This window comes from Schistocerca cancellata, chromosome 11, assembly GCF_023864275.1.
Source record: "Schistocerca cancellata isolate TAMUIC-IGC-003103 chromosome 11, iqSchCanc2.1, whole genome shotgun sequence".
Taxonomy (NCBI): Eukaryota; Metazoa; Arthropoda; class Insecta; order Orthoptera; family Acrididae; genus Schistocerca; species Schistocerca cancellata.
In genome coordinates, this window is record NC_064636.1 from 144,744,426 (window position 1) to 144,766,230 (window position 21,805).

At 43.0% G+C, this 21,805-nt stretch overlaps 1 protein-coding gene across 1 annotated transcript in view; it reads right to left on the bottom strand.

The window, feature by feature from the left end:
- Positions 1-792: 792 nt before the first annotated feature.
- The window catches only part of LOC126108366 (piggyBac transposable element-derived protein 4-like), a 64,697-nt gene continuing 43,684 nt past the window's right edge, over positions 793-21,805 (bottom strand). The window contains exon 2 of the mRNA XM_049913580.1: positions 793-985. Within this exon, the coding sequence (XP_049769537.1) occupies positions 793-985 (193 nt within the window). The remainder of the gene's footprint in view (positions 986-21,805) is intronic.

The following is a 21,805-nucleotide window of genomic DNA, read 5'->3' on the forward strand; positions in this document are numbered from 1 at the left end:
TAGCTCTGAATGAGGTGGTCTTTTCCGCACAAATACCGTGACGGTGATCGTAGGAATGTGTGTATTGGCAGCCAACGATGCAACCTCGGGATAAAATCACTGAACTTTGAAAGTGATTCTGCTAAGGAACGTGGTGTGTACGCGGTATTTGCGACTCCATCACACAGCACCCAACTAGATAATTCATTAATTTTTGCAACGCATTCTGTCTCGAGACCGTATCAGAGGTTCCTCGATATATCCACCGAGTTATAGGCGATGACAGACAGTAGTAGTAGATGATGTGCTGATTGAGGTTGTAAGAACAAAAATATACACTAACTCATCACATCTCTAGCCTTACGCTGTATGTTAGAAATTACGTCCATTCAAACACATACTTGCATAGGCTCACACCCACAAGTCAAACATATTTCACGCACTCTCATATCTCAAAACGAGTCACCTTTCCTGAACCTAGCTTCTACAGTAAACTTCCAACGTGGCTTTAGTCACCCCCTACACGTCGTGCAACTCATCCCATTTCTACAGCTTCGCGCAAGTGATCGGTCCAATTTAAGTCTGAACTGAGCACAAGTCGGAGAAAGAAATATCCACCACCTTCAGTAACCTCTGTAGAAACAGAACGACCTGTATTACTGCAACAGAACCGTGTTTTGACCATTCGGTGGAAATGCACGCAATTTCGTACGTCCCCAAACTAGATGCAAGTACTACAGATCCACGTCCATTCAAATCAATCGGCCCATCAGATAAAAATTACGAACTACAAAAGCTCCTACGAATCAGAAGTCACCGAGGCACCGACGTGGGTGCAGTGACGCACAGCTGCGGTCGGCCCCCAGCGCGGGCAGACAGGTTCCACAATACTTCCCGCAGCAGCGCGGCGTGCAGCCACCCACGCACTCCTAGACGTACAGCCGCCCCCTCACCGGCTGTCCCCTCAGACTGCTGCTCCTGCTGCTGCTGTATGTACGACACGATTCTACAGGGTGGCGCAGGGAAACGGGAAATTTCGAAATAACGTCATTTCCTTGAATAAATTCATAAAACTAGTAATTTATTAACGAAAGTGAATGTATTCAGTATGCCATCATTCAGTATGTCTTTACAATCGAAATGTCCAAAAGTGCGTCTTTACTTTTTAAAGATGACATCGGAAAGATGTGCTCCCACTCGGCGTCCACACTGTAACAGCCTGTTATGAAAACTCTGGAATGCGCGGTGTAGCAAATCTTGGGGAACGGCAGTGATTTCGTTTCCAATGTTCTCCTTCAGTTAATGGATTGTTGCAGGACGTGTACGGTACACCTTGCCTTTAAGATATCCCCACAGGAAGACGTCGCACACACTGAGATCAGGGGATCTCGCAGGCCACGCAATGTCTCCGTTACGTGAAACAATGCGTCTTCCAAACAATTGACGAACTGCTGCCATCGACTGTCGAGCAGTGTGTGACGTGGCTCCGTCCTGCTCAAACCACATGTTTTCGACGTTAAGATTAAGCTCGTACAGTCTCGGTGTAAAGAATGTTTGAAGCATTTCAACATATCGAGCGGATGTTACTGTCACTGCACTACCATCCTCACGTTCAAAAAAATAAGGGCCGATAACACCGTGACGTGATACAGCACACCGTATTGTGACCTTGGCGCTATGTAGTGGTCGCTGGTGAAACTCACAAGGATTGTCCTGTGCCAAATAACGAAAATTCTGTTTGTTCACGAATCCGTTCAGGTGGAAATGGGCTTCGTCTGATATCCATAAGTTACCAAGGAAATTCGCGTCCTCGTTGATTTTAGCCAATATCTGGCTACTAAACTCCACACGTGACGCTGGGTCTACTTCATGTAAGTGTTGCACAATCTGCAACTGATAGGGATGGAAGTCTGATTCGTGCAGTATTGTTTGTAAGCTTCGTCGCTTGATCCCTAGCGAAGATGCATGCTGTCGAACGGAGCGGCGAGGACTTCTCTGATTGGAGCTCTAGCAGCTGCAGTGTTCTCTGGGGTACGTACCGTTGGAATGCCACCTGGAGCTTTCTTTTTCAAGGCAGATCCTGTTTCTTCAAAAATACGCATCCACGTTGTAATCGCATGCGCAGATGGGACACGTCCACGACGTCCAAGCTGGTAACGCTGTCGAAATGTCCTCTGCGCGGCAGTCGCACTGTCACCATTTTTGTAAAGCGCCCTCACAGCTACTGCACGATCCGCACCAGTCCAGTTCTCCACGATTGCTAAATGGCAATGCGTTCGCATCAATTGGGCAAAGTTTCGAACATCTGCCGGCGCTACAGAGCTGCCAACTGTAACGTTCAAAATTTCCCGTTCCCCTGCGCCACCCTGTATTAAGTATACAGACACCGCCGAGGCCACTTTAAAGGTTGATCACCTCTACTCTGGCCGAATTATCGTATGACACGGTCCCTCTGGTCCTGTTTAGTTGCCTCAAACACTGTTTTCTGACACGCTTTTGTACGACGCCAAACATTTCGTTTTTCGGCCACGAGTTCCACGCCTGTCTCGTGTTCTAAACTAACAAGACGACCTGATACACGGCCGCTCACAGAAAACTAGACATCGCGCTGTGTAAATCATTTTGTTACTGCAACTACCATAACACGCCGCACATCTACTTATTTTAAATAAAAACCCACTTGCAGCGTAACGAAAGTAGAATACTTTTACGGCGTTGGCGTAGGTCTCCAAACTGATGTCCGAAAGCGAACGACGGCCTATACATTGAGACTCGTCTCTCACACTTTTGACTCACTCCTCACACTGCACTCATGTACGCGATCACTGTTTTGCTGCCAGCAACCCCCAGGAGCTGCCATGCACCCACGAAAACTGTTTCCCCAACTCAAACGAGCCATATCAGTCAATCATTATCTGCTAACCAATGCAGGGATGGGATGGAAAAGACACCATCCATGTACTCTAATAATAAACATGACAGACACTAATATTCAGGCTTTGAAAAATAAACACACAGTAGACTTTCAGACAGTGACCAACAGACTTGAACAATCGGAATTAATACAGGATCGCGATGCCATTAAAGCAGACGTTAAGAAATGAAACAAAACCACATGTAAAATGGAATAACAAATTGATGCCTGTGACACTAAAAATGGAGATCAGGTAAAAGCACTGACTGAAAAATTTGATGAATTGGCCAGTCGTATATACCGAAAATAACAATGACACCAAATCAGACGATACGTCACCAGTTTCGTTCAATCAAACACCTGAATTCCAAAACACACAGCAGGCAATCAGCGAGATAGGTACGTCAAATAATACATTACGTAGAAAATTGTCATCTTTACAGCAAGAAGTGACAGAAATGAAAAATGTTCCAGCCTCTAACACGTCACAGCATACGCCACATTCTGAACATTTGTCACACTCACACAGCCAGTATAACTTAGGTAATTTACAGAGAGTACGTGACTTAGATTCCGAACAGACACAGACAAACAGATTCCCATACAATCCTGAACCTGGTCAGACATTCAGAGATGATAATTTTGATTACAGGCACTTTCTATCCGTTAGGAAATTTAACGAATTAAAAAATGATAGAACACAGATTCACCCGTTAGATTGGATACAACAATGTAATTTTGCTTTTCCACCACCTTGGCCCGTAACACACAAACTTGAATTTATCTGCAGTTTTTTGGAAGGCGAACCGGCAACTCGTATGAGACCGATCGCCAGGCAGTGTTATTCGGCAGAAGAATTTCAGAATGCCCTTCTGTCAGCGTATTGGTCGAAGACGACACAGCGCGGAGTCAAGGATCAGCTAATTAGCTTACCGAGTTATGACAACTCAAATTTTCCCACTGTCACGCAATTTTTTGAACACATGGTACAGCAAAACCAATATTTATGTGAGCCATACAGTGAGTCAGCACTAATCCAATTATGTATTTCAAATAACCACGATCGTTAAGAGTGTCACTTTTAACAGGACAGCAGAAAGAAAATATTTGGCATTTAGAAGGCTGCTACAGCTTTTGGAAGTTCAGCTATCAGATTATTCCTTCATAAACAAAAATTTTTCACAACATAACCAAGGCCAACAAGCATACAGTAATTACGATCAGTCATGCTATTTTAATAGCAAAGGTGATAGACGCTCCAGAAATGAAACAACCAAAACTTTAATACCAGACCAATTCTTTTATTAGTACCGTCAAAATTATCAGCAACAGCGAACACGTTTTGGCAACAATAGAGGGTTTTCCCCACAACAACAACAAAACCAAGGGTTAGCATACCTAACCAACAATGTAATGTGCAAGTGCAACCAAGCTTTAATGTTTCACAGCCTAGACGTATAGCGTCGGCTCTGCCAAATAGTAACGCACAGCAACAAGGAAATCACTACGTACAGAAGACACATCATTTCAACTCCTATCGCAACGCGCCGTATGGTAATGACTATCATGACAGGCGTAAAAGAAATGAGCACAGTTTTCAGCGCACATTTAATAACAGCAGGTTTTGTCAGCAGCAAAACCATCCACAACAACAGATTATCATGGATGAACCAGACGGTCGATATCATCCCCAACCTAATATGTCAGGACGAAGTAACAGAACAGTACACATAATTGAAACGCCACAAAATCTTCCCGCAAATAACAACACGTCAGAAAGAATCTGACTAGATACAGTAAAGGCTGCATCTTCCAGCAACGTAAGTTATACTTTCGATACACAGCATCTTGTTCACGAAAATGTTATTACTTTTGACGACATTCGAGACACACTTTTACCTGAAAAAACAGTTATACAAAAAACCATTTCCCACCCTATTATTGAAGTAAAAATTGGATCATTCACATTTTCAGCAGTAATCGATTCTGGATCACCTATGTCAGTTATAAATGAAGAAACTTTCAATGAATGTGACAAAGAGAACACCTACCCTACGTTACCACTAGGCAAAACAAAAGTAAAGGGAGCAGTATCTGGTAAAGAAGTAGATGTAAAATTACAGACACACTTACCATTTTGTATTGCACGTCATACGTTCCACTCAATTTTTTGGATTGTTCCCTTATTTACAACATACGTTATTTTAGGTACGAATTTTTTGGTACAGCACGACGCAATTATTGACTTTCGAAGCTCCTATGTAATGTTAAAGGATGAAAAATTACAACTGGCATTAGAATTTCAGCACGCTTTATCAGCAGAAGAACAGGCGATTAATCGGACAGAGGTCATTTCTACATCGCGTAACATAGACTGTCATTCCACATTGTTCACAGATACGTGTGTACACAGCTACAATACACCAGACGAAGCCGACTATGACGTTATGCAAATGATTTCTGAGAAGGTAAAACAGAGCAGTGCAAATACAGATAACTAACGTACTCAACTACGCAATATTCTTTTACAGCAAGCTCCAGTTATTGACAACATCCCTGGTACTATGTCCGGTTTTATGTATGAATTTCAAGTTAAACAGCATGACACCTTATCCCATTCCATACATCCACAAAGAACAAGTCAAGAAAGAATTGTAAGCTATGCTTGACCAAGGAATTATTGAACCGGCAGTTAGTCCGTACATAAACACGTTCCATATTGTTAAGAAAAAGGAAGGCTCACTTCGCCACGTACTTGATTCGCGTCATGTCAGCGACATTATTATTGATGAAACAGATCGTCCACAGACACTAGAAGAACTCCTACAGAAATTTCGAGCTACTGCTATTTATTCCACATTAGATTTAAAATCCGGATTTTGGCAAATCCAGCTCCATCCGAACTGCAGAAGGTACACAGCATTTCTCGGCTTTGGTGACTGTTATCAATTTACCAAATTACCGTTCGGTCTAACAATTTCTTCATCAGCATTTATTCGCGGTTGAATACTATACTTCCGACAGAACATAGAATCACAACGTATGTAGACGATATCCTTATCGCAGAAATTAACTGGTCTGAACATAGTTTGATTCTTGAACAACTGTTGCAAACTTTTCGTGCGCAAGGACTCACAGTTAATCTTAGCAAATCACACTTTGGCAAAACTTATATAAAATTTCTTGGACATGTAATTTCAGCAGAAGGCATTGCGCCTGAGCCGGAAAAACTTCAAGCTTTACGTGACATTATTGTTCCAACGACCAAGAAACAACTACGCAGCTTTCTGGGGTTAATCAATTTTTCCTTAGGTTTATTCATTACTCTGCTTTAGACACCCCTACATTGTGCCAGCTGACGGGTAAAAACGCTATTTGGTCCTGGGATAGCCAAGCACAGTCTGAGTTTGTTAATCTGAAACATGCCTTCGTGAACGCACCACTTTTATCACACCCAGATACCACCAGAAATTTTTCCATTGCCACCGACAGTTCTAACACCGCTTTAGGCGTGTATAATTTTCAGGAAATTGAAGAAGACGGTACGAGACTAATTAAAAACATCGCCTTTGCAAGTCGCATTCTGTCACCTGCTGAATGCAATTATTCTGTTACAGAGCTTGAAACATTACGTGTTGTATGGGCATTTACCAGATTTAGGCATTTTCTTTATAGAAGATATATTACCCGTTTATGCAGATCATAGAGCTATACAGTTTTTACTTTCCACTAAATTTACACATTACAGGTTAAGCAGATGGAAGCTTTATTTACTGGAATTTAATTTTACGATTGTTCACATTCCCGGTACACAAAATACTGAAGCAGACGCACTATCCCCTTCTCTCAGCAACAATCAGCAAGACATCGCAACCGAGTTCTGCCAAGCAAATTTTAGCCACATGTATATTCAACAAGTTGCATTTGAAAATTTCATTTCGTCGTTATCACGAGACATAGTGGAAGAGCAGAGCAAAGACAACGTACGGAAAGGAATTAAACACCTTTGGCAAGATAGGAATAACGTTACCATTAGAAACAATTATACTGTTTCGCCGCTCTCACCCTGTCAGCATCAACTGGTTATTATGCATTCCTGACGACCTTGTTAACAAATTAATTTGGTATACTCATTTAAGTTACGCACATCATGGACCCAGAAAATGTTTTCTTACACTGAGAGAGAACTGTTATTTTGCCAACATGGAGAAACGTACTCAACGAGTTTTAGCGTCATGTAAAATCTGCCAGAAAGCTAAATCGGACACGATTTCGCATATTCCTCCGTTACATCCCATTGTACCCATTAAATTGAGACATATGGCCGCTGTAGACATTCTTGGACCGATTCCCAGATCTAATAGAGGTTTTCGTTACATCTTTATCGCTGTTGAACTCACTTCACAATTTGTTACCTTCACTGCGTTACGCAAAGCTACTGCTAAATCTATTTCGAATGCATTTGTAAAACATTTTCTGTTTCATGTAGAGCATGTATTGAAAGTAATTTCCGACAATGGACATCAATTTCTATCTGCGATATGGAGATGTATGTTGCGAGCTAGAAACATTTCTCCGATCTATATATCCAGGTATCACGCTTCTTCGAAACCTGAACGATTGATGAAAGAAATTGGTAAACTATGTAGAATGTGCTGCCATAAAAGACATTTTGATTGGGACACACACATACTATCATTTCAGGATGTAGTTAACTCCATACCAAATGAATCAACTATGCTATCTCCGACTGTTATATTGAAAAATGTTGAATCACCCAACAAAATTAAAGAATTAGTATCTTTTCCTATATCTCGTCGACTAAGCCACCATGAAATAATTGACATTGCGCTCAACAACATCAAACGTGCCGCAGAGCGCCGGAGAAGACAGCAAAAACCGGTTTGTACACGCCATGACTTTCACACAGGACAAAAGATATTAGCACGCACACACTATTTATCCAACAAAGAGTAGATGCAGTAAATTTGAGCCTCTATACCCTGGTCCATATGGAATTCGCAGCATTCCTCACCCTAGTGTGGTACATGTCACCATATTTCCAATATTAAACCCTTTTTCGAATAAACATACGTTATGATTTATCGCACTGTAGTGCCATTTCCTGATACTTATATGAATACATACTGATGATGATAATATTTTTTCTTGGGAAGTGCCCTGCAAGGTAAGGTTAGCAGGTCGCTTTTCTTGTCGTTATACCTCAGACCGTGCATATTTTTCCAGATAAACTTACACGTTATGTGACCACTTATGCATTTATATTTAGGTGACTACTTACTGATGACGATCATATTTTTTCTTGGCAAGTGCCTGGCAAGGTAAGGTTAGTAGGTCGCTTTTCTTGTCGTTATATATCAGACCGTGCACATTTTTCCATTTTTTATGTATATATGATGGTTTTCCTATCGAAAGTAGAATTTTCTCTGTATGCACTATGAAATCTGTAATATATAACAAACACCAGTAGACTTTGACATTTTGCCTCATGTTATCCCAATATCTTGACTGTTCTACATTTTTTTGCTACTACATTATGAGATTGCGTATACAAATCTGCATTTGAAAATTGTCTACGGTTTTGACCTAATACGTTTTCTGTCATGCTATGCTGTATGCTTAGTCACATCACTAGAAAGAAGTTATCATTTAATGGGTGTATGATTGAAATGCATGATATTAATCCATATTCAACATTTTCAGAAAACAATACCGTGTAAAAGATATAAATTAAACAACCACAGTGGTTTACTATGAAATAGAAATTTCACCATTGGAATGAACGAAAGAAAATGCAGTACCTTGTCATGAAGAGTAAATGGATTAGAATTAACAAAGATTACCAAAATATAGTATATGCACCGTATGACAGCAACCTTGACTAATTACTTTTCTTTCAGATGCAATTGCAGCAGACAGTCGAGCAGAGCTGTGAATCTTAATTTTAGTGATGAAGTATGCTAGAATTAAGAAACTTAGTAATATATGAAATGATGACTCTGATGAATGATGCTGATAAATAAGATAATGGATAATGAACTATTTTTGCAGGGGATAATAAATGATGAAAATGGTAATGAATATTGAAGCTTTTTTCTCTCTTTTGCAGATGAGGATAATGATGAAGTTTATGTAGTTATTTAAGTATTTGTTGTAGTTCTATTTGACAGTATGTCGCATATCGCGTAGTATAATGATTGAATGTTTTGGAAACAGACATGCATGTTAAGCAGATATGTCATTACCAGTTATTTAGAAGTTTACCACTATTCAGCATAACATACATTTCTTCTTTCAGATTAATAATCCACTTTGGATTTTTTTCCAGGAGAAGCTTTTCATGACATTAAAATGATTTCTGAAATATGTCGTTATGTTATATGCTACAAGCACTTAACTATTAAACCTGTTCTAGTACATGACTTTTTTTACCCAGTTGTCTCTATTATTCATGAATGTGATCACATATACTCTACCTGTTTGACAACTTTGCTACAGCTGACTCATGACGAATTTCCAGCAATAAGTCAAAGCAAATATTTTCTTGCCCCAGCAATTGACTATCAATCCCAACGCAACGCAATGCATTGCTAACAAACAAAAAATTATTACGAGTCCCAACTATTACCAGTATACAAGTAAATAATGGTACCAGTTTAAGATATGTTGCTAGTCCTAAATATATTGCAAATTTTTCTGATGTATTGATTCCATTCTGTCTATGTATTATTGGACTAAATGCATTGAGTACTAGGTCCAATGACTTACATTTTAAATATGACTTATGTCACTTGCATGATATCAAATATACTCACTGGCAGCTTGTTGCTACACGCAATAATTCATGTTTTCAATCATGACTTCTGAATAATGCATAATAATGTTCTGTAATACTACATAAATGCTTTGTAACTGGCCAATGAGTGCCAATAATAACTCAAATCTAATGATACGCTAGTGTAGTTCTGAATGATGACTAGCATACGAGTCAATGTATCCTCACCTTTTGACCTAATTACCACAAATTACTGCGATATCCGTATGTCCTGTCCATCCTCATGATGATGGAGCACTACTTTTGGTTTTTGAACAAATGCTACATTGATGTAAGATTATGGATTCTACAAGAATGTGGTGTTGACGTATGAAGCTGTCCACCACTCTGACCGACGGAGGTGTCGTTGTGGTCCTACTGTTTGGTGTACCCACTGTACTACCAAAAGGACAACATGCAGTCTTACTACTACATTTCAGTGTCTTGGCTAGACTGATAAGTACTTCAGGGAAGAGAACTGTGCTTCTGTGAATTGATATGGATTTTTGTGCAGCGATGTGCAACCCACTTTGCACAAACCATGATGCTATCCTTCCCATTCCTTTCTTAATTCTTGTAAAATTGGCAAAGACTGATATAATGCATATGCACTCTATTTCATTTCTTACTATGTTCTGTACTTGTATTATTCATCAATAACGTTTACATATTCTCTGTGACTGTAGATTAGTAAACTAAATAGGTTACAGAAAAATTTGGTGCTCATGGCAAGTCCAATTGACTCACCATCGCTGCCAAATTTTTGCCCCCCAGTGGATGGTTATGTAATAGGCCCCCTAATAGGGAATTTATTGCTAGCGCACTCGAGCAGACGTAACTTCGGTGTATTGCCCACGCGCTGCCTGCGATATGTAAGCTACAATAGAATCGCAGACCAGAGAGCAATGTCGGCAGTAGTAGTAGTAGTAGTAGTAGTAGTAGTAGTAGCTCGCGGTCCGGCGGTTGGGTCAGATCGCTCGTAGAGAGCAGTTGTCGAGTTGTATAGCTCAGAGAGAGCACACGTGTCCTGGAGTTCGGACACCGTAGTCCAGTAGTGGTGTTTTGTAGCTCGAGAAGACCAGTAGAGTTATGGTATTACCAAGGCTGGTCGTGGAGAACGATGGCGGTGCCTGAGCGATGTAGTATAAGGTAAAAGCAAAACTTTGTTATTTATTGCCATGTGCATATCTTAATTGCTACGACTGATCTTGTACTATTGCTATATAAACTCATATGTAAATATTTTTCAATAATTTTTTAATAATATGTTCTCTTATAAAGATAACTTCTGTCAGTCAGCCATCTGATTTTTAAGTTTTTTCTAACTTCTCCTACCATAGTCATGGCAATTATTGTAAAAAAATATTTCTTTTTCGTACATAACAATTGCTTGAGGAATTCTGGAATTTTCATCGTGACTTCGATCATTTAACTGTTACCATCTCGCCTTCAAATAACTCCACGGTGTGGCACACTGAGATGGGGGAGCGTGAATCGGCCACTCGGAAGAAGCGCCTTTGTAAATTTTGTATTGACGGAACGCTTCGCGGAGAACTTGCGACACCTTGTTGGGTGTGTGGCATGTTTCGCCTTCTGGATGGAACCCAGCTGGCGGGTGAGATGTGCTGGTGGAAGGCGTGAGGGCCGGGGAACTCTGCCGCGTCGCCGGAACTGCTGGCCTGCACGCGGGGTGGAAGTTGGCACTTGGCACTTGGCACTTGGCACTTGGCACTTGGTACCGCTGGCAGGCGGCGCCACGGCCGCTGTGTGTCGTCTTTAGCGCGCGTTATTCAGATTCGAAATTCCCGAAACATCGTGAAGCACTGTGTGGAATCGAATGCGTCCGTCGATATTTGCGAAAACTGGCGGAGTCAATATATGTCGATTACAGCGCCATCTACGACGACTCGAAAATAATTGTTCGGCTAAACTGTACGTACTCTTTGGTGTGGATTCCGAATAGGAAATAAAAATGGGGCTGGGGTGAAGTTGCCATTGGAAGACACAACGTCGACACTGCCCGCCCACCCAGAGGGCGGTAAGGGGCTGGCCACTGGCAGCACAGGCAGACACCACTTTACTAATGTCAGCGTGTCGCCCAAAAGATTATTTTTTGTACCGTGCATCGTTTCTGTGATATTTAGCTGCGTCAAGTTCAAACAGACACTATGTACATATTGAAATCAAATATCTCACACTGGCTCTTCCGACACTAAATTTTCTTTTTTCCTGACATTAACGATTGTTCCATTTCATTTTATTTTTATTTGCTATAACATTGCGCCCCATGTAGCTTTTTCAACCGCATTTACTAGAGACAAAAACTTCCAGTCAATTATTCTTTCAGAAAAAAATGGGGTTTTAACTGCGCAAAAGCTGCGGTTAAGTTTTTGTGCACCAAATCTGTTTGCCACTTGCGCAACATTCCGTAAATATTGCACCTTGCCAGTACTTCAGATATTTGCAGCGTCACTGTCGACTCGTTTGTTTGCTGATTGTACAAGTCACCTGAGGACAGATAAGGAATCTGACTCAGAGGCAACTACGCAGTTTCTGGGCGGCTCCTGAAGCACCGTGAGGCTCCAGGTCTTCTGCAGCTTGGCAGGAACAGCGTTACTTCCTCCCCTGTCCCTCAGGTGGTTTCGACGCAGAGGCAGAGCCAGAAGTGCCGAGAACCGGACGCTCTGGCCTGTGGCTCTTTCTGTGCGAAGGGCCTTCTGCACTGTGGCTGGCTCTGAACTGTGAGATCTACACTACTGGCCATTAAAATTGCTACACCAAGAAGAAATGCAGATGATAGGTATTCATTGGACAAATATATCATACTAGAACTGACATGTGCCCTGGACATTAAAATTGATACACCAAGAAGAAATGCAGATGATAAACGGGTATTCATTGGACAAATATATTATACTAGAACTGACATGTGATTACATTTTCACGCAATTTCGGTGCATAGATCCTGAGAAATCAATACCCAGAACAACCACCTCTGGCCGTAATAACGGCCTTGATACGCCTGGGATTTGAGTCAGAGCTTGGATGGCGTGTACAGGTACAGCTGCCCATGCAGCTTCAACACGATACCACAGTTCATTAAGAGCAGGGACTGGCGTATTGTGACGAGCCAGTTGCTCGACCACCTTTGACCAGACGTTTTCAATTGGTGAGAGATCTGGAGAATGTGCTGGCCAGGGCAGCAGTCGAACGTTTTCTGTATCCAGAAAGGCCCGTACAGGACCTGCAACATGCGGTCGTGCATTATCCTGCTGAAATGTAGGGTTTCGCAGGGATCGAATGAAGGGTAGAGCCACGGGTCGTAACACATCTGAAATGTAACGTCCACTGTTCAAACTGACGTCAGTGGGAACAAGAGGTGACCGAGACGTGTAACCAATGCCACCCCATACTATCACGCCGGGTGATACGCCAGTATGGAGATGACGAATACTGGCTTCCAATGTGCGTTCACCGCGATGTCGCCAAACACGGATGCGACCATCGTGATGCTGTAAACAGAACCTGGATTCACCCGAAAAAAAAAATGACGTTTTGCCATTCGTGCACCCAGGCTCGTCGTTGAGTACAGGAGCTTCTGTCTGTGCAGCGTCAAGGGTAACCGCAGCCACGATATCCGAGCTGATAGTCTTTGCTGCTGCAAACGTTGTCGAAATGTTCGTGCAGATGGTTGTTGTCTTGCGAACGTCCCGATCTGTTGACTCAGGGATCGAGACGTGGCTGCACGATCCGTTACAGCCGTGCGGATAAGATGCCTGTCATCTCGACTGCTAGTGATACGAGGCCGATGGGATCCAGCACGGCGTTCCGTATTACCCTCCCGAACCCACCGATTCCATATTCTGCTAACAGTCATTGGATCGCGACCAACGCGAGCAGCAATGTCGCCATACGATAAACTGCAATCGCGATAGGCTACAATCCGACCTTTATTAAAGTCGGAAACGTGATGGTACGCATTTCTCCTCCTCACACGAGGCATCACAACAAAGTTTCACTAGGCAACGCCGGTCAACTGCTCTTTGTCGTGTGAGAAATCAGTCAGCACGTTGTAGGTGTCGCCACTGGCGGGAACCTTGTGTAAATACTCTGAAAAGCTAATCATTTGCATATCACAGCATCTTCTCCCTGTCGGTTAAATATCGCGTCTGTAGCACGTCATCTTCGTGGTGTAGCAATTTTAATGGCCAGTGGTGTACCTTTGCAGCTGACCTGGGGTCCTATTCTGTACCCGTCACACAAATCGCTACAATAGGTTAACCTCGCTAGTGACGTCATTTTCGGTTCTTTATCCCAAGCTCCTATCCAGTAAGTTTATGAGACCTGTAACCGATCGGTCCTCCTGCCGATTTTTCGACAATTGTACCAAGACGTTTTGGATTTCTGTATGGACCTCCCGTTCGGTTTGGTGTGGTTTATTTGCACAGCGAATTCGTTATTTTAAACATACTGAGCGGTTTTAGCTTCGGATGTAGTGACTGTGTTACTCAAGAATCTTCAGGACGCATACGGATGGGAGTTCGTAATAGACTATTTTCGTGTGTTAGAAATATGGATTGTATTGTTGTTAATGTGAATGATTATAACGTAAAAAACATTTTGGGACAATATTCTCACAAAGTATCTGTCATTTTTACGTAATTAAGAGTATAAGAAGTCATTAAATTTCGAAGCGTGCATCACATGATTGTTAGCTGAAGTTACTAGTGACTTCACATCCTTTTTCCACGAATAGTAATGCGAGTTGCAATAGCAAAGCTGGTAAGGCAGCGAACTGCTGCTTCGAAGGTCGTAGGCTGGCATACCACATCATGCCAAAATATCTGCGAGTGAATCCTTAACGACAGTAGACAGAGGTGAAAGATTCCTGTCACAATATTTTCATGCTATATCACCATATACGAAACGTTTTGATTCATCAGATGCATGTAACAAACTATAACGAACTTCTCAAGCTGCACCCGCCACACCATCTCGAAAAGGTGTTTTTTTAAATTTTGTTTGTATGAACCAAATCGTTGATGCGTCATATAGGGAAGTAGGCTACGTCATCATTTGGATCTCTAGGAGCGAGGTTCAACCACATTCTATGCATCTTCTTATTCTTTGACACTCTCTTAAGCAATTTTTCGGATTCGTGGAGATTTGTTCCGTCTATGTAACTGATTGAAGGCAGTTTGTTTATTGTCACATGCATTTCGCTTCTTTTATTTGTGAAGCCTCTTCACATCATATATATCGGAAGAATTAGGTGTACAATAAGTGATTGATTCTTCAGCTGTATCGGCTACGAACCAACAATCAAAGACGTAATTTCGAGTCGTGTTACAAGGGAAGTGTGTGGGACTTCGCACTGCTAAACCACTATAGTGAGCAATGTATGCAACGACAGCCACTCACACTGGCGCAGGTGGCTGCGAGCTGCCGCAGTAGGCACTCCACGTGGGCGTGGCTACGGACGCTTAGCGGCACTCAGTTGTTCTTTTTTTTCTCTTGGTCTTTGCTTACAACAGTATTCTATTCACGTCACACTGTCACAATAATTACATGCAAGGCTCAATTCACGACTTTTAAAGTAAATGTGGCTAACAACTGTCCTGTAATTTACGCCGGAAACGAAAGTGATAAGCTCAGAACTCGTGCAATATTTTACGAGCTGATTTCCAAAGAATACTTGCATTTACTCACAGAAAAGCATTTAATTACAAAAACAAAAATAAGTTTCAAAATTGAGACACCACACTTTCCAGAACATTATTTGGACACGATGGACCAGTTGGGTAATGCCCCAATCTTTACTCACGGCGTAATACACCTCGCTCCTTCCTTTTGTTCCTCTGCTTAATGACAGTGACGTCTGGGTGCCCTGTGGTGTGTGACGTACCTTATACGACTGCCGAAAATATACTGTGGTGAGTATCAGAAACGATGCGCACTATGATCTCCGATTTCGTGACGTGGGTCACGATATTGTAGCTCGGCAGTCACACATTCTCTACATACTTTAAAACTGAGCTCCATATTTCTGTGTGTTCCTCAGGTTCCTTGCGGTGAGACGCAGTACCCAACTTTGGTATAATGTTGTCGGTGACAGTGGAATAAAACGACGTTTATGTTTGCTGCAGAAACATTGATTTGAGCGCATAAAACAAGTTTATTCTGATTCCGTCCCTGCAGCTTGAGATACGGCCTTTCAGCCGTACACCTCCACTACAGTGTCAGTCAGTGGCGCATTTCTGTATAAAGTTGTAGCATAAAGTACTCTCTGTGTTTGTTGAGGGAGCATTGAAACGAACGAAATAAACCAATGCCATTCGGTTTTGGATCATAAAACATGTGCTGGAGATGCCCTTGAAACTGAAAAATGCCAAAACCCTTACTTACACTGTAATTGAGCTCAGGTTCGCCTTATGGTCCCCAGCTTTCACAAAGCGACACACAGTACCACATTCGGGTATGATATTGTATGGAAAACTGACACAAAGTAATCTATATGTTTGTTGCAGAAATATTATAGTGAGGAGAATAAAGTAATCCTGTTCTGCTTCCGTTTCTGCATTGTGAGTGAGATATGATCTCCTAGTTGGACATTATCCGAGTTGTTAATTAGACTGGCACTGAAGCTAATTCCTGCCCTACAATTTGTGCGTCTTTACGGTGATACACGATGACGTATTTGACTATGTTCTGGGGGAACGGTGACGTAAAATATTCTCTGCGTTGAGGGAACATCGAAATCAGCACCATCAGCCAAACCCACTCTGCCTCCGCATCGACAACTTACGTGATCATCCAGCTCGACAACCCACCACGTTCCTTACCTACACTGCGGTGAAGCTCAGTAATTTCTCGTCTTCCTCAGTTTGCTTACCGCGACAAACCGTTCCTCATTTGGGTATAGTGCCGGAGGAGAAGGCTGCAGAAGACAGACACACAGTTTGTCCAGGACACGTCGAAGTGGGCGGCGCGCATCGTGGCCAGCCCTGTTCCGTTCCAACAGCATTACTCAGACACCAGCTTCCAGCTGAACACTGCCCCATTCCTTTCTTACACTGAAATTCATCTCAGCTTTGTAATGGTGGCACACAAAAAGGCATTTGGGTACAACACTGTGAGAAGCAAACAAACAGGAAGACTATCGAAACAGGCCTCGAAGGCCCAACGGCTCCGACCGGCCGCCGTGTCATCCTCAGGCTCTTACACGTCACCGGATGCGGACACGAATCGGCATGTGGTCAGCACACTGCTCTCCAAGCTGAACCGTGATTTATTATCAAAGAATATTGTTAAGAATTTACTTTATTTACTAGCGATTCATCAAGAACATTAACACATTTAAGCACACTATGTAAGCATGGAAGTAGTTGCCAGGGAGTAACTGATGAAATCATAACCAAATTCCTTTTAACAAATGCGAATTTTATTCACTTTAATAATGCCTAAAAGCATTTATTAAAAGAAACAGATTTAAAATTATAATCAGAAAGCACCCTCTAAATATCAAAGTTACAATTTATTCAGAGGCAGAAAGAAGCGAGTTTTGACTGTACGAGCTTTCGGGTACAGAACCGTGCCACTCCCTTTTGACACGGCCGTAGTTTCGACCGCTCACAACAGCCTCTGAAAGACTACACTGGCGCAAATCTGCTACACACCAGATTACCTTAAACTAAGAGTTTTAGCAATTTACACAAGCCCACAAACTATGCACCCCCCGTGGGAGAGAAGGAAATGATACAGAACATTAACAATTAAAATATTAACCTTGCCACTGAAGGAGCAACTTACAGTGAAAGGGTGGCAACTTTATATACTAAAATGATCATTTAAATAAAAGCCCATGAAATGCAATCTTATATAAAATTCAACAAGGTTCGCCAAACAATAGTTAAGATGCTCCACAGTACACAGACACCGCCTCTCAAGATCGTAGGCAATAATATCAAAGTTTCCAAAGATCAAAACATATTTCAGGTATTAGGCTGTTGCACTCCAAGCAATAAATTCGTTAACACACAAAATCCGACAAACATGACAGAGGCAGCTACTAACGTATGGAAGATTGATAGGGAGATTACCGAACAATCCGAACCGCAGGTTGCTCTAACCGTCCCTACTCCACAAGGGAAAAACAGACCACCCAATTTATAAACAGTCACCTTCCCGCCGGTGGACGAACGGAGAAGCAAGGTGGGATGACCCCAAAGGAAAACGGCTGGTGACCTCACCAAGAAAACAAGTAGAATTTAACAAGAGTAAATCAAACAACATATCACCAATCACTTCTATTAAACTCGAGAAGACCTCGCGCAGCACCCCCCAAATCGCTCTCCCGAACCGTCCGCTGCCAGCCGCTTCAGCGGACGCAGGAAGGCGCGCCGATCTCCCGTCTCACGGCGTCGCAGCTCGCACCGGCCAGGCCGATGTCGTGGTTTGACTCCTGCTGCTCTCGTGTCAACTGTGAAGCCACTACCCCTCGCTATACGCTGCGGCCCACTGGACTCACGTGGCGACCTCACACGCGCCGACGCTCAAGGCGGACAAGTCATCTCGTGTCTCAGTGCGCGACCGACCAACCGATCGATCCGAGCACCAACGACCGTTGCCTGAGCAAACTCGAGCAGACTGGCGGCCTAACACGCAGACTTAGATGCTGGAACTCAGCCCCGACCGGGCGACCACTCGCCGAGTTCTCTTACTGGCGGAGTGGAAAGACTCTCATTTTGCCGGCTTTAATGGTTGATCCGAACGACAGACATACTAGCACTCTGAACGACAGACAGACGCTAACTGCCCAACAAATGCGGACGAGAAACAGACTAGCAAGCTGGGGACGAGAGACTGACCCAGACAGGCTGACTGGCGAGCTCATAGCGCCCCTTAAATGCACGTGAACAGGCAACCTTTCCCCTTTCCCACCAGAGGGAGACACCAAAGCTGCGACTGCCACAGCGGCGCCACCGCCAGAAACGGAGGGCGACTGCTTCACACTACGCGTTGCGGCACGGTCTTCAAAACAGCAATTTTTACCACGGCTCACAAGCTGCTGTCTATTTGGTGACCAGTGTCGCTACTTCTCAATCGAGCAGATCCTCAATTGGCATCACAAGCCCTGAGCGCACCCCGCTTGCCAGCAGAACTCGGCAGCCGGGATGGAGACCACCCACTTGCTAGGCCGGCACGGCAATCTTTAACTGTCACCATCTGACGGGAACCGGTGGTGTCACTGCGGCAGTGCCATTGGCACATTGTGACAAAGACTGGCCTAAAATCACCGCATCTCTTGCAGAGGAAACGTCAGAGTCCTGAGATTGAACAAGGCTGTTCTGCTTCCACCTCTACAGCAACAGTTACCTGCAACCTTCCAGCTGCACGATTCCCCATTCCTTTGTTAGGCTGTTATTCACCTCAGTTCTTTACAAAAATAACTTTGAGTATCCTGTTGTTTGCAATAATAGCCACCAAAATAACGTCTGAGGTGACCTTCACTCGTTCTAGAGCTACCCTCACTTCCCTCAAAGTGACAGTCACTCCTCCGAAAGAGACCCCAATCCTCCAAAAGTGACCCTCACTCCTCTGAGACTGACCCTCAGTCCTCTGAACGTTTCCCCCACTCCTCCCACCAACCTTCACTTCTCCGGACCAGACCCTAACCGAACCCATTGTGTTTCCATTTATTAAACATTTCTGAGATGTTATCCTCCATCTGGAGAATGTCCCACTTCTTACTTTGCCTGTTATTCACCTCACTCTATCCTAACGTGTCTCAGAGCCCTTGCAGTGGCAGACAATCTCTGAGTATTGCAGTACATGGAATAATAGTGTAAAATAACGTCTGATGCGACCCTCATGCCTCCCAAAGTTACCCTCACTCCTCTAAAAGTGGCTCGCTCCTTCAAAGTAACCATTAGAACTGCAAAAATGACCCCTCTCTGCTCCCAAAGTGACCCTCACACTTCCCATAGCGACACTCAGTTCTGTATAAGTTACCTTTACTCCTCTCAAAACGACCCCACTCCTCTCAGTGTGATTCTTGCTCCTCCCAAACCGACTCTCACTCATTTAAACGTAAATCTACACTTTGCAAACCACGGTGAACTGCACAGAAGAGGGTACATCCATCTTACCAGTTATTAGGAATTCCTCCATTTTCATTCATGCGGGGCAACACGTGAAGAGTGATTGGTTAAGGGTCTTTGTGCCTGCAGTAATTAGCCTGGAGTGTTCTTTGTGATCTCTGTGAGAGAAATACGTATGGGGTTTTGATATATTGCTAGATTCATGACTCGAGGTTGGTTCTGTAGACTTTCTAAATGTGTTGCTATGAGATTTTTAGCGTTTCCTCCAAAGGTGACCTGCTCGCAGAGTAATCCTTAGATGCCCCAAAATCATGCAAAATGGAAAAATTTTGGACCGATTCAACAAGTGTGGCGTTCCAATGACGCTAACTCGCCTATCAGCTTACCCGTTATTTCGAGGCTACTGACAGGTTTCGAGATTTTAGCCACTGTTGTACTGAAATGGTGTGGCGATGTCCGCTAGTCAGAGAACCCAGGCGAGCCCCTCCTGGAGGCAGCCGGCCCCCCAGACCGCGCCCCCCAGCTGGCCTGCCCGCCCGCCCCCTCACCAGCCGGGAGCCCAGCCACACCTCCTGGCACCGGCTGCAGTCCTGGCTGCTCCGAGGACGTCGCCCCGCCCCCTTGCTGGAAAAAAAATGTCAGGAGAGAGAGAGAACCAGTGCAAAGATTCGTACCAGAGACACAACAAATATCAGAGACGTGTCAGTCCACTGTCTCACATTAAGTGAAGCCACTCAGATGCAAAGAGTGAGCTGAAAAACGTTCTTATCACTGACCTGGGTGCAGGGACTAGTTCAATCCATTTGGTTCACTCGACTGAAAAACAAAAGAAACCTGGGTGCAGGGACTAGTTCAATCCATTTGGTTCACTCGACTGAAAAACAAAAGAAACTGACTGAATGCCAGACCTTTCTGCTGCTTTTACCACGACGTGAATGGGACACAATGTTCCAGCAAGGCAACACTACGCTACAGGCTCAACTCTCACAAACTATCCTAATTTTCGTTAGCTACGGTGTACAGGCCCCGTACTAGTTAATATGTTACAAGGAATTTCAATCTAAAATAATTTCTAGGTTTTGTAGTGAAGCAAAGTACCCTATTGTTGTGTAGACAATGTGCCTGCATGGCTGCCAGTCACACACTTTCAGTGAGATGTTGTGAGGGGTCCACTTGTGCATGGAGCCCGATTTTGTAATATAATTAATGAAAAATGACCTGAAACGATTGACATATGTAGAAGAGATTGCATTTTTGACACTGCTGAACCAAAGATGTTGCCTGAGCGGCAGAATCGATCGTAAGTAGGGGCACGTGGAGCACAGTTGCAGTCGCACTCCGTCCTAGGGAGGGTGAGAGGCTTAAAGCTGGTGGCTACCCATGACACTTTAGTTTTTGGTCTGTGGACAAAGCATAATACACCATTTTAAAAAAAATGAAGTGATGAATAATACTGAAGCTAAGAGGTAAAGCAACTCGAACAAATTGATAACGTAATGTAATTTGTATATTTCGTTTTAAGTAGGAAGCAACACAATTTGTGGATTTCCCTGAACTTTTAAGTAGTGACCCTTGAATGTAGGAACCAAGTATTTTTCCATCAGATTTAATGTATAGGGTGATTAGGTACACCCAGTTTGTAAGATTTTGTGTGTTTTGTAATCCTGATATAGAGAACTTAAATTCCGGAATCGATTTTATCAAATGATATCAGATTCTTTGGCATGTAACAGTCGAACTGTTTTTTGATTATGTCAGTAAGTGAGAGCTGTAGAGCAGTTGACAAACTTCACTGATTTTGAAGTTATGTAAAATGTTTCATATCAGATTTTGTGAAGGAGAAAATTTATTTTGCATACAATTTTCAAAGCATTCGGTCGTAAGATATCACCTTATCAGTAGCTCATCCTCTTTCATGCCGTGTTTAAAAAAATATTGATTGGGTTCAAACAAAGAAATCCTGTTTCAATCAGAATC